The 13,600-nt window shown below is 51.7% G+C and overlaps 1 protein-coding gene across 4 annotated transcripts in view; it reads left to right on the plus strand.

The window, feature by feature from the left end:
• The window catches only part of FSD1L (fibronectin type III and SPRY domain containing 1 like), a 142,054-nt gene that overhangs the window by 93,795 nt on the left and 34,659 nt on the right, over positions 1–13,600 (plus strand). For all 4 annotated transcript variants that reach the window (XM_075316617.1, XM_075316624.1, XM_075316632.1 and 1 more), the window contains exons 8-9: positions 7,076–7,174; positions 12,004–12,133. In XM_075316617.1, coding sequence (XP_075172732.1) covers positions 7,076–7,174; positions 12,004–12,133 — 229 coding nt within the window. The remainder of the gene's footprint in view (positions 1–7,075; positions 7,175–12,003; positions 12,134–13,600) is intronic.

Below are 13,600 nucleotides of genomic sequence, written 5' to 3' on the forward strand. Positions count from 1 at the left end.
CCAGACAATTGGGTGTATAGCTTCTGCCTCCGGAGGCCACACAAAGTATTACACTTAAAAAAGTGTAACCCCTCCCCTCTGCCTATACACCCTCCCGTGGATCACGGGCTCCTCAGTTTTATGCTTTGTGTGGAAGGAGGCACACATCCACTCATGCATTCCCATTTTAGTCATATCGGTTGGAAGAAAAGAGGGCCCCCACGGGGCCCCTGGCATGCTCCCTTCTCACCCCACTACGTCGGCGGTGCTGTTAAGGTTGAGGTACCCATTGCGGGTACAAAGGCCGGAGCCTCATGCCGTTTTCCTTCACCATCCCTTAGCGGCTCTGGGAGAAGTGGGATCCTGACCGGTCATCCATTTACTGGGACCGGGCTCCCTCCGCAGCCCCTGTGGGAATCTGTCGGACAGGAGTCTATGCATCCTCAGGGACCGGGCCCTGCATCTATAAGGTACTCTGTGTCCCCATGGGGACGGTGCATGGAGCGCTTGTTTCCCGGACGCTGCAGCAGCTGCTGTTTTGTGAAGACCGGGACTTCCGCGCCGACCAAGCCTGCTTGTCGGCCGCGGTCTTAAATTTAGTCCCCGGCTTCATTGCGGCCTAGTAGCATAACTCCCGCCCCCGGGCCTGCCAGTCAGGGGTAAGGGCGGGACGGCCGACCTGACGTCGGTGGTGAGGGCTGGAGCATCCCGTATGTTTCCTCCCCCCTCACTGATCACTGTGGGGCCCCAGATTCCCGCACTTTTCATAGCGCCGCCCACGGCTCCCTCCTCCCCTGAGAGCTCCAGCAGCCATTTTTACTGCACATTCTGCCGGTGGAGGATTTTTCAGGAACGAGCTCTGCAGCTCTGGGAGACCTAAGGCAGGGAATCTGGAGGACACACACCCCGCTTTGGGCGGTCGGTAAGCCATGCCGGTCAACTCGGTATGTTCGGCCGGGTTGTTTACCTTTTCCCATATACCTTCAGTGATCACTCTCCTAGGAGACAACAGCATGTCGTCCACAAGGAGCAAGGGCGCTAAGGCACAGGGTTTTTTGCAACCTGTACCTCTTGTGGGGCTATGTTACCTGCGGGTTCCACCTACCCTCACTGTGAGCAATGCTCGACCCCTGTTTCGCTTGCTCAGCCGGAGCCTCGGTCACTAGTGGGCCCCTCGGCTCAGGCAGACCCCCCTGCTTCCACTGTCCAGGCAGCAGGGACAGAGTTTGCAGTTTTTGCTGAGAAACTCTGAGTCACTTTCACAATCCATGGCTCAGTGTATGGAAAAATGGTCTGCCAGGCTATTAGAAGCCTTGCAGCCCAGACCGATCCTTACACAGGCCCCGGGCCCTGTTGGATCGTCGCCTCCAGGTCCCTCTCGGTCCGCGCTGCAGCGCGCTCCCAGGGTGGCCCCTAGGTCTCACGTGGAGGACTCCTGCAAACGTACACAGAGTGAGTTTTTCGATCACTCTAACTTCAGAGATGCTGTCCAGAAGCACAGAGCATTTCCGGACAAGCGCTTTACTAAGCGCCTTAATGACACACGTTACCCCTTCCCCTCTGACGTAGTTAAGGGTTGGGCTCAATGTCCCAAGGTGGATCCTCCAGTCTCTAGATTGGCGGCTAGATCTGTGGTATCAGTTGCAGATGGCTCATCGCTCAAGGATGCCACTGACAGGCAGATAGAGCTCCTGGTGAAATCCATCTATGAAGCCACAGGCGCGTCTTTTGCCCCGGCTTTTGCAGCCGTGTGGGCACTCCAAGCTATCTCAGCTTGTCTGTCTGAGATTAATGCGGTCACACGTGCCTCTGCTCCACAAGTTGCGTCTTTGACTTCTCAGGCGTCGGCTTTTTCGTCCTACGCCATAAACGCCATCCTGGACTCTGCTAGCCGTACAGCGGTGGCATCCGCTAATTCTGTGGCAGTCCGCAGGGCCATGTGGCTGCGCGAATGGAAGGCAGACTCTGCTTCCAAGAAGTTCTTAACCGGTTTGCCGTTTTCTGGCGACCGATTTGTTTGGCGAACGATTGGATGAAATTATTAAGGAATCCAAGGGAAAGGACTCTTCCTTACCCCAGTCCAAACCGAAGAGACCTCAGCAACGGAAAATACAACCGAGGTTTCGGTCCTTTCGGCCCTCAGCCAAGTCCCAATCCTCTTCGTCCAACAGGCCAGAGAAAGGCCAGAGGAACTCATATGCGTGGCGGTCTAAGTCACGCCCCCAAAAAGCCGCCGGAGGCACTGCCTCCAAGGCGGCCTCCTCATGACTTTCGGCTTCCCCGAACCGCATCCTCGGTCGGTGGCAGGCTCTCCCGCTTTTGCGACGCCTGGTGGCCACATGTTCAAGACCGATGGGTGAGAGACAATTCTGTCCCACGTTTACAGGATAGAGTTCAACTCTCGTCCTCCGACTCGTTTCTTCAGAACATCTCCGCCCCCCTCTCGGGCCGACGCTCTTTTTCAGGCGGTGGGCGTTCTGAAGACAGAAGGAGTTGTGATTCCCGTTCCCCCTCAGGAACATGGTCACGGCTTTTACTCCAACTTGTTCGTGGTGCCAAAGAAGGACGGATCATTCCGTCCCGTTATGGACCTCAAACTGCTCAACAGGCATGTGAGCACCAGAAGGTTTCGGATGGAATCTCTCCGCTCGGTCATCGCTTCGATGTCACAAGGAGACTTCCTAGCATCGATGGACATCAAGGATGCTTATCTCCATGTGCCGATCGCACCCGAACATCAACGCTTCCTGCGTTTCGCCATCGGGGACGAACACCTTCAGTTCGTGGCATTGCCTTTCGGCCTGGCGACAGCCCCACGGGTTTTCACCAAAGTCATGGCATCCGTTGTGGCGGTTCTACACTCTCAGGGCCACTCGGTGATCCCTTACTTAGACGATCTCCTAGTCAGGGCACCCTCCCGGGTGGCGTGTCAACACAGCCTGACCGTCGCTCTGGCGACTCTCCAGCAGTTCGGGTGGATCATCAACTTCCCAAAATCCAAGTTGACACCGACCCAATCACTGACTTACCTCGGGATGGAGTTTCATACACAGTCAGCGGTAGTCAAGCTACCGCTGGACAAACAGCTTTCTCTGCAGGCAGGGGTGCAATCTCTTCTTCGGGGTCAGTCACACCCCTTAAGGCGCCTCATGCACTTCCTGGGGAAGATGGTGGCAGCAATGGAGGCAGTGCCCTTCGCGCAGTTCCATCTGCGCCCACTCCAATGGGACATTCTCCGCAAATGGGACAGGAGGTCGACTTCCCTCGACAGGAACGTCTCTCTTTCCCTTGCAGCCAAAACGTCTCTTCAATGGTGGCTTCTCCCCACTTCTCTATCGCAGGGAAAATCCTTCCTGCCCCCGACCTGGGCTGTGGTCACCACGGACGCGAGCCTGTCAGGGTGGGGAGCGGTTTTCCTCCACCACAGGGCTCAGGGAACCTGGACTCCGATAGAGTCTTCCCTTCAGATCAATGTTTTGGAGATAAGGGCAGTGTATCTAGTCCTATTGGCCTTCCAGCGGTGGCTGGAGGGCAGACAGATCCGTATACAGTCGGACAACGCCACTGCCGTCGCATACATCAACCACCAGGGCGGCACGCGCAGTCGTCATGCCTTCCAGGAAGTCAGGCGGATTCTGCAGTGGGTGGAAGCAACAGCTTCCACGATCTCCGCAGTTCACATCCCGGGCGCAGAAAACTGGGAAGCAGACTTTCTCAGTCGTCAGGGCATGGACGCGGGGGAATGGTCTCTTCACCCAGACGTGTTTCGAGAGATCTGTCGCCTCTGGGGAACGCCGGACGTCGATCTCATGGCGTCACGGCACAACAACAAGGTCCCGGCCTTCATGGCACGGTCTCAAGATCACAGAGCTCTGGCGGCGGACGCGTTAGTTCAGGATTGGTCGCAGTTTCGACTTCCTTATGTATTTCCTCCTCTGGCGATGCTGCCCAGAGTGTTACGCAAGATCAGATCCGACTGTCGTCGCGCCATTCTCGTCGCTCCAGATTGGCCGAGGTGGTCGTGGTACCCGGATCTGTGGCATCTCACGGTGGGTCAGCCGTGGGCGCTTCCAGACCGCCCAGACTTGCTGTCACAAGGGCCGTTTTTCCATCTGAATTCTGCGGCCCTCCACCTGACTGTGTGGCCATTGAGTCCTGGCTCCTAGCGTCTTCAGGTTATCTTAGGATGTCATTGCCACCATGAGACAGGCCAGGAAACCAACGTCCGCCAAGATCTATTACAGGTCTTGGCGGATCTTCCTGTCCTGGTGCTCTGATAATGGTTTTTCTCCCTGGCCTTTTGCCTTACCCATTTTTCTTTCATTCCTTCAATCCGGAATGGACAAGGGTTTGTCACTGGGCTCTCTCAAGGGACAAGTATCGGCGCTCTCAGTATTTTTTCAAAAGCGCCTGGCAAGGCTTCCGCAGGTCCGCACGTTCCTGCAGGGAGTTTGCCACATAGTTCCACCTTACAAGCGTCCGCTGGAACCCTGGGATCTTAACAGGGTGCTAACGGCTCTTCAGAAACCACCTTTCGAGCCGCTGCGGGATGTCTCTTTATCACGTCTTTCGCAGAAGGTGGCATTTCTAGTGGCAGTTACCTCACTCCGAAGAGTGTCGGAGCTTGCAGCGCTGTCATGCAAAGCCCCCTTCCTGGTTTTTCACCAGGATAAGGTGGTTCTGCGTCCTGTACCGGAATTTCTCCCTAAGGTGGTATCTCCTTTTCATCTCAATCAGGATATCTCCTTACCTTCATTTTGCCCGCATCCAGTTCACCAATGTGAAAAGGATTTGCATCCATTAGATCTAGTGAGAGCACTCCGGCTCTACGTGTCTCGCACGGCGCCCCTGCGCCGTTCAGATGCGCTCTTTGTCCTTGTCGCTGGCCAGCGTAAGGGTTCGCAGGCTTCCAAGTCAACCTTGGCTCGGTGGATCAAGGAACCGATTCTCGAAGCCTACCATTCTTCTGGGCTTCCGCTTCCTTCAGGGCTGAAAGCCCATTCTACCAGAGCCGTGGGTGCGTCCTGGGCATTGCGGCACCGGGCTACGGCTCAGCAGGTGTGTCAGGCAGCTACGTGGTCTAGTCTGCACACTTTCACGAAGCACTATCAAGTGCATACCTATGCTTCGGCAGACGCCAGTCTAGGTAGGCGAGTCCTTCAGGCGGCGGTGGCCCACCTGTAAGAGGGGGCCGTTTCGGCTCTTTTTATTGAGGTATTCTTTTACCCACCCAGGGACTGCTTTTGGACGTCCCAATTGTCTGGGTCTCCCAATGGAGCGAAAAAGAAGGGAATTTTGTTTACTTACCGTAAATTCTTTTTCTTCTAGCTCCTATTGGGAGACCCAGCACCCGCCCCTGTTCCCTTCGGGCTGGTTGTTCTTTTGTGTACACATGTTGTTCATGTTGAATTGTTCTTTTGGTTCATGGTTTCAGTTCTCCGAACATCCTTCGGATTGAATTTACCCTAGACCAATTTATAAGTTTTCTCCTTCCTGCTTTTGCACCAAAACTGAGGAGCCCGTGATCCACGGGAGGGTGTATAGGCAGAGGGGAGGGGGTTACACTTTTTTAAGTGTAATACTTTGTGTGGCCTCCGGAGGCAGAAGCTATACACCCAATTGTCTGGGTCTCCCAATAGGAGCTAGAAGAAAAGGAATTTACGGTAAGTAAACAAAATTCCCTTCTTTTTTTCACGCAGACACATGTCTTTTCTCCGGTGCGTGTCACACGGAACACATCCGTGTGGTCCGTTTGTGTTACGTCTGACACGTTTGCGTTCCGTGTGACACCCGGACATGTCGGTGTGTCACATGGAGAGAAAATGGACATGTCTGCGTGTGGAACACACGGACACACGTAAGTACGGGACGGACACACGGTCCGTACCAAAATACTTAGGTGTGTCCGAAACCATAGGAATACCTTGGTCTACGTGTGTACGTGTCTCCGGTACGTGAGAAAACTGTCAAACACGTACCAGAGGCACGTATGTGTGAAGGGGGCCTTAAATGGAGTCTTTCAGCACAAAACAGAGTATAAACTAAGCACAGAGCCTTGTAGGGAAAATCACGCCTTTTAGTGATGTATTTGCCACTTCTATTCTACAGAAACTGAAGTTTATTTAAATCTTCTAATTAGGAGCTCAGTGCACCCTTGGTGTGGCTAAGAGCCTCCATGCACCATTCAACACACTAGTTCTACATGTCCCCGTCTCACTGGTGATTTACAGCGCTGCCTTGCCTGTCTGTTAAGTAAGGATGAGGGGACATGCAGAACCAGTATGCAGGATGGTGCACTGAGCCTCTTGGTCACACCAAGGGCACTCCACACACCTAATTTCAGTCATTAAACTTCAGTTCCTGTAGAATGGAAGCAGTGAATAGATCAATGCAGGTGCAGTTTTAGAGGGATTATATTCCCTATAAGTCTGTGTGCTGCCACTGTTTATACCTTCAGTTTGTGCTGCCAGATTCCCAATAAGTCCAGGGTATGTTAATTTCTGTATTAAACTTTACAAAAACATTTGGACATTTTTTCTTGACACTTGGTTCTCAAAGCGACCCTCCATCTTAGCACTGACAAATGACTTTACATTGATGTACCAGGTGCTCTATTTTACCTATTGCTGCTTTCTTCTCTCAAATCGGCTTTTAATTCCTCCTGAGTTCAAGTTTGCTGCCGCTGTAGTATAGGGAGTGAAGTGGTAAGTCTAAACCATGCCTGTTTTGCTTTTCCAAACCCAAGCATAGGAAAGGTTAGGGAGGCATGGATTAGATTTACCACTGCACTCCCGAGTGGTATTTTGTTGTTATACAGCTGTAAAGTATCTCTGATATGAGAGGGGGAGCAGGAGGCCAATGGAGAGCACTGGGTAGAGATTATACACGAGAAATGTATGGTTATTTTTTATTGCCAGGGTAGAGAGTTGCTTCAAACTTGGTGGACTTTTTTATCGTGTTCCTGTCATATGTTAATAGTAGTTGGGTCATTAATCCTTTGATAAGATGACCATTTTCTAGCATCAATATTACCACTATTTTCACAAATTCAACTAACATTTTATGGGATTAATTCTCGTTACTCTATTTGCTACAGGTTTGAAGTTCGATTCCAAATTTATGAACTTTAGAATACGTGCTTGTAACAAAGCTGTAGCAGGGGAGTACTCCGATCCAGTCACACTAGAAACCAAAGGTAATTAATAATGCTGCCTGAATCGGTAAATGGCTCACTATCCATTAACCTGGCTTCCATCATCACTAGCCAGAGCTATGACACTATACAAAAAACCTACACTCCCTATTGAAGAAGCATAGTATAGCTGAAACATATCCCGGTATATTCTTTTCAGCCTGTGGATTCAATAGATGTTTCATTTCTATAGATGACAACTACTAAGTGCCTTTACTCTCGTCCCTATAGAACAGGGGTGGGGAACCTTTTTACTGCCGGGGGCCATTTGGAATTTTCTACCAACCTTCGGGGGCCGCACCAAATTATCAACTTGAAAACGACCAGGCTATATTTGGTCAAACAATTAATTAACTCACCCCTAATGTGGTGGCTGGAGCGGCTGTGATGTTCGGTGATATTGATCATTTTGTTTCTCACAACTGCTTTTCCAGGTTTGTCTTGGTCTGGAGAGGCTGGGGGCAGACACATCCCAGGAGAAACTGGGGCATATACATCACAGAAGACACTGGGGCGCATATACATCACAGGAAACATTGAGGCATATACATCCCAGGACAGGCTGGGGCGTATACATCACAGGAGGAGCATATAGATCACAGGAGATGCTAAGCATGGACAGCACTAGCACTAGCCACAGACAGCACTAGGCGGCGGCACAACGGACAGCACTAGGCGGCACAACGGACAGCGCTAGGCGGCACAACGGACAGCGCTAGGCGGCACAACGGACAGCGCTAGGCGGCACAACGGACAGCGCTAGGCGGCACAACGGACAGCGCTAGTCGGCACAACGGACAGCGCTAGGCGGCACAACGGACAGCGCTAGGCGGCACAACGGACAGCGCTAGGCGGCAGCACAGAGAGCGCTAGGCGGCAGCACAGAGAGCGCTAGGCGGCAGCACAGAGCGCTAGGTGGCAGCACAGGGAGCTCTAGGCGGCAGCACAGGGAGCGCTAGGTGGCAGCACAGAGAGCACTAGGTGGCAGCACAGAGAGCACTAGGTGGCAGCACAAAGAGCACTAGGTGGCAGCACAAAGAGCACTAGGTGGCAGCACAAAGAGCACTAGGTGGCAGCACAAAGAGCACTAGGTGGCAGCACAAAGAGCACTAGGTGGCAGCACAAAGAACACTGACAGTGACAGCACTAAAAGGCAGCATGGAGAGCATTAGGTGACAGCACTAGGAGGCGGCAGAGAGAGCACGATGTGGCAGCACTGACAGCACTAGGAGGCTGCACAGATTACACAGCACTGAGGGGTTACACACAGTACTGGGGGGTACACAGCACTTAGGGCTATACACAGTACTAGGGGGTACACAGCCCTGGATGGGGGGGCAGCGATGGGTTGCATACTCACAGTACAAGGGGAGGAGGAGCAGTCACATAGCACAGGTCCGGGAGGCATGTACAGCAGGAAGGCATCTGCTGCACCTCTTCTGCTGTGACTGGAGCACAGCGCGCTGTTTACCCCGCCCTCAAGGTAAACCCTCAGCATGCGAGCACAGTCCCGGGTTCAGTCTAGAATGTATGGGCTGTAGTCAGGTCCCGAAAAGAGCCCGTACATTCTAGTACGGGCTGCAATCAGGATCTGTAAATAGCCCGTACATTCTAGCATCTACCCATAACGCACTGGGATTTTAAAGGGCCGGCGGCTGGCAAAAGCGCAAGTGCCGCTCGAGCACTGGGGTAGCCTGGAATGTGCCCGGGGGCCGCATTAAATGTCATCGCGGGCCGCATACGGCCCGCGGGCCGGAGGTTCCCCACCCCTGCTATAGAAGATGCTGCTGTATTGTCCAATCCTGACCTTTCTCCCTCTACTTGTGTGATTGTCTGTGTGCTTTAGGAGTCCTGTTTTCTGCTAAGCTCTTCTTCTTTGAACAACAGTACTTCCCAAGAACAGGACTAGTGGTCCCTGCCAGACAGGGGTCATAGGAAATTGTCCTGGGTGTATGGAATCGTAGAACCCCTCTCCTTGTTCTCGCTTCCAAGGAAAAAAGCAATAATCTTGATGCTGCATCTTGTGATAAGCTCCTAGATCAGGGGTGGGGAACCTCCGGCCCGCGGGCCGCATGCGGCCCGCCATGACCTTTTATGTGGCCCCCGGGCAGATTCCCGGGGGAGGCAGTGCTGGTGCTGTCACCGCAGTTTGCTGCCGCCGGCCCTTTAAATCCACACATTGCTGTTTGTGCTGCAATGTGTTCTCCCGTCGGCCAGTGCCAATTGTGGGCGGGTCCACAGCAGCCTCATAGCTTCCCTCGTTCTGTGCATGCCCCCTGCCCTCCGGAGATCAGTGCCTGCCTTCTCCTTCTGATACAGTGTGTCCGGCTCCTGCACTCCGGTGATGTGAGTGCAATGCTGCTGTGAGTCCAGCGCCGACCTCTGCTGCTATGTGCCCTGCCCAATGCTTTGTGCCTCCCCACACCAGTTCTGTAAACCCTCTCCCCCAGAGTTGCATGAAACTCTCAGCGCAGTGTGGCCCCCAATATCCTGTGTGCACCCCTCCCCCAGTCCTGTGTGCAGCCCCCCAATGTCCTGTGTGCAGCCCATCACCCAGTAGTCCTGTTTGCACCCCCCCAATCCTGTGTGCACCCCACCCCCAGTCCTGTGTGCAGCCCCCCAATGTCCTGTGTGCACCCCCACACAATCCTATGTGCAGCCCATCGCCCAGTCCTGTGTGCACCCCCAGTCCTGTGTGCACCCCCAGTCCTGTGTGCACCCCCAGTCCTGTGTGCACCCCCAGTCCTGTGTGCACCCCCAGTCCTGTGTGCAGCCCCCCCAGTCCTGTGTGCAGCCCCCCCAGTCCTGTGTGCAGCCCCCCCCAGTCCTGTGTGCAGCCCCTCCCAGTCCTGTGTGCAGCCCCTCCCAGTCCTGTGTGCAGCCCCTCCCAGTCCTGTGTGCAGCCCCTCCCAGTCCTGTGTGCAGCCCCTCCCAGTCCTGTGTGCAGCCCCTCCCAGTCCTGTGTGCAGCCCCTCCCAGTCCTGTGTGCAGCCCCTCCCAGTCCTGTGTGCAGCCCCCCCCCAGTCCTGTGTGCAGCCCCCCCAGTCCTGTGTGCAGCCCCCCCGTCCTGTGTGCAGCCCCCCCCCAATCGTGTGTGCAGCCCCCCCGTCCTGTGTGCAGCCCACCCCAATCGTGTGTACAGCCCCCCCCAGTCGTGTGTACAGCCCCCCCCAGTGATGTCTGTGCCTCCCCCCCAGTGATGTCTGTGCCTCCCCCCCAGTGATGTCTGTGCCCCCAGCCCCGCGTGTGGTGTCTGTGCCCCCAGCCCCGCGTGTGGTGTCTGTGCCCCCAGCCCCGCGTGTGGTGTCTGTGCCCCCAGCCCCGCGTGTGGTGTCTGTGCCCCCAGCCCCGCGTGTGGTGTCTGTGCCCCCAGCCCCGCGTGTGGTGTCTGTGCCCCCAGCCCCGCGTGTGGTGTCTGTGCCCCCAGCCCCATGCCCCCAGTTAATTAATTGCTTCACCCAATATAGCAGGGTCATTTAAACATTGATAATTTTGTGCGGCCCCCGAAGGTTGGTAGAAATTTCCAAATGGCCCCCGACAGAAAAAAGGTTCCCCACCCCTGTCCTAGATGAATTTATGAAAGCAGAAATGTGTTTAAAATATATATTTGTCATAAACGATTAAGTAGATCATGTTGGTGATCTGTGAACCGCACTCAAGCTCTTGTGCCACTAATTTCTTTTAGTGAAAGTCACAACATTCAAAGCACCACAGTCCTACAATTACAATGTTGTGTTAGACTCTCAACAACATGTATTAAATCTCGAAGGTGTGACCAAGCGTTTGAGCGCTGTCTCCCAATCAGACTTTACAAAAGTGATCTACACATGTGCATCTATAATATCTCAATAGATCCTTTTGAACAGGTTGCTCCTTCAAGATCTAATCCAGAAGATCCTCACTCAGGGTCTCTGAAAGATTCTTTATTTTCCTTTATGAAGCTCCAGGAATGGTAGTATTAGTAGGATGAGATGAGCAAGACCTTCTGTAATCTTGGACTAAAGATATTTTTTGTAGTAGAAACTAATTTACCCTGAGGAATTTCTAAACTGCGGTAATAAGGCCAAGATAGGGAGGGAACTGAAGTGGCTGAAGACATGTCAACTTGTTCTCAAGCTTTCACGCCAAGGAGTCACTTCACATTAGTAGAAGCCAGGCTGTGGCTTGAACTGACTGCTGGTGAGCGCACTACAGCCTTGGAGACAAGACCTTTTCTGTTTGCCCATTTTTAATTTTTTTTTTTTTTTTATACATCATCTGAGTGTTTATGAGCAGAGTTGTTTAACCATTTTCTGACTGATGATATTTTGGGCCTTAACACAAATGAAAAATGTCACCTTTTTGAAACCATGCAAACAAAAAATAATCATTTTTATTATTTAGTTTTTAAATAGTTGAAAGTACAGCTGGATCGTATTCTTCCCCCAGCTGATTAAGATCTAGCTCATGGCAGACTCTAGGATCTCATTTGAAATGAGCTCATAGTGTTGTTGGTAGATGGGCTTATGCAATTTTGATCAAAACTGTAAACTAATTACACATTTTCTTGTATATCTTTAGTGGTGTCCTTGTAGTCATCAAGAGTACTTTTGTAAAGTGCTTGTGTATATACATTTGTATGTTGCCCAAAGCATATACAGTTTATCTAAGTATTAAACCATAGGTGAACTAGCCTTTTTGTGCTGTCAAGAGTACTGGGGCCTGACGGAAACAAGTTTAAGCCATACCATTAATGTAAATAGATGATGATAATGGTTTTTCTTTCTGTAATGTCCCAAATAACCCTATAGAAAAAGTCTTTCCATATATTCAGTGTGTTTCTTCTACTCCAGCATTGACGTTTGGGCTGGACAACACATCATCCCACCTTAACCTGAAAGTTGAAGACTCCTATGTAGAATGGGATCCAATGGCAGGAAAAAGTCAAGAAAGTAAAGTGAAAGGGAAAGAGAACAAAGGCAGGTGAGCAGAAGTGGATTTGGATGGTTCACCTTGTGTATTCATTCTGTGGAAGGGGACATGTCAGTTTGCGTAATATTATATGCTATAGTACATATCATCAAAGCCTGTGAAGGTGACATTACAAGAACAAGCATAGCATTCCAGAAATTGCATATCAAAATATCTACAGTAAAATCGTACACCCTTATATTTTACTTAGGGATGTGTTGATGTAGAGACCTAATCTTGACCTGTAACGTACACTCTTAAGGTACCGTCACACTAAGCGACGCTCCAGCGATCCCACCAGAAACCTGACCTGGCAGGGATCGCTGGAGCGTCGACCAGCCCCCAGCCAGCAGCGACGCGTGGAAGCATGCTGCGCTTGGTAACTAAGGTAAATATCGGGTAACCAACCCGATATTTACCTTGGTTACCAGCGCACACCGCTTAGCGCTGGCTCCCTGCACTCCTAGCCAGAGTACACATCGGGTTAATTAGTTACTACATTAATTGTGTAGTCTGGCTATGTGTGCAGGGAGCAGGGAGCCGGCATTGACAGCGTGAGAGCGGCGGACGCTGGTAACGAAGGTAAATATCGGGTAACCAAGGTAAGGGCTTCTTGGTTACCCGATATTTACATTGGTTACCAGCGTCCGCAGAAGCCGGCTCCCTGCTCACTGAACATTCAGTTTATGCTCTCTCGCTGTCACACACAGCGATGTGTGCTTCACAGCAGGAGAGCAACAACTAAAAAATGGTCCAGGACATTCAGCAACAACCAGCGACCTCACAGCAGGGGCCAGGTTGTTGCTCGATGTCACACACAACAACATCGCTAGCAACATCGCTGTTACGTCACAAAATTCGTGCCTCAGCAGCGATGTTACTAGCGATGTTGCTTAGTGAGACGTGGCCTTTATATTTTACTAAGGGATGTGTTGATGTAGAGGCCTAAGCTTGGCCTGGATATTCTTATCAGTACTCATGACTGACTATCTTGAAGTAGTATTGGTAAAATCAGAATTTGGTGTGGGGTATACAAAGTCCATGCATTTGTTGGTATCTGGCTCCCCCCCATTTACTTATGGTTGATGGGCATTTGCTTTCCTCTATGCTTCATTTTTTAATTTATTTTAATAGTTATTGGAGTTTAATATTTGTTTCAGAATGTTCTAAGTTTGAAGCATTGGCATTTAATTAACTGCTAAATTTCTCTCTTCCTACAGCCTCCATTAGGAGGAGCTTATTGCATGTCGTTTTATAATTCTGTTCATTAAGCTCCCTCTAGTGGTGACTGTAGACAGCAAAACATGTTTAAAGGGGCTGATCACCAATAGGCCAGCATGGCCTAAAAATAATATATTCTCAAACTTACTGAGCTATCACAGCTGCTTTATAGCGCTGCCCAGGAACCCAGCTAGTCTTCCTCTCTCAATGGAGTCAGCCTGAGCATGTGACTGCTGCAGGCAATCACTGGTTGGTGAA

This window comes from Anomaloglossus baeobatrachus, chromosome 1, assembly GCF_048569485.1.
Source record: "Anomaloglossus baeobatrachus isolate aAnoBae1 chromosome 1, aAnoBae1.hap1, whole genome shotgun sequence".
NCBI classification, from domain to species: Eukaryota; Metazoa; Chordata; class Amphibia; order Anura; family Aromobatidae; genus Anomaloglossus; species Anomaloglossus baeobatrachus.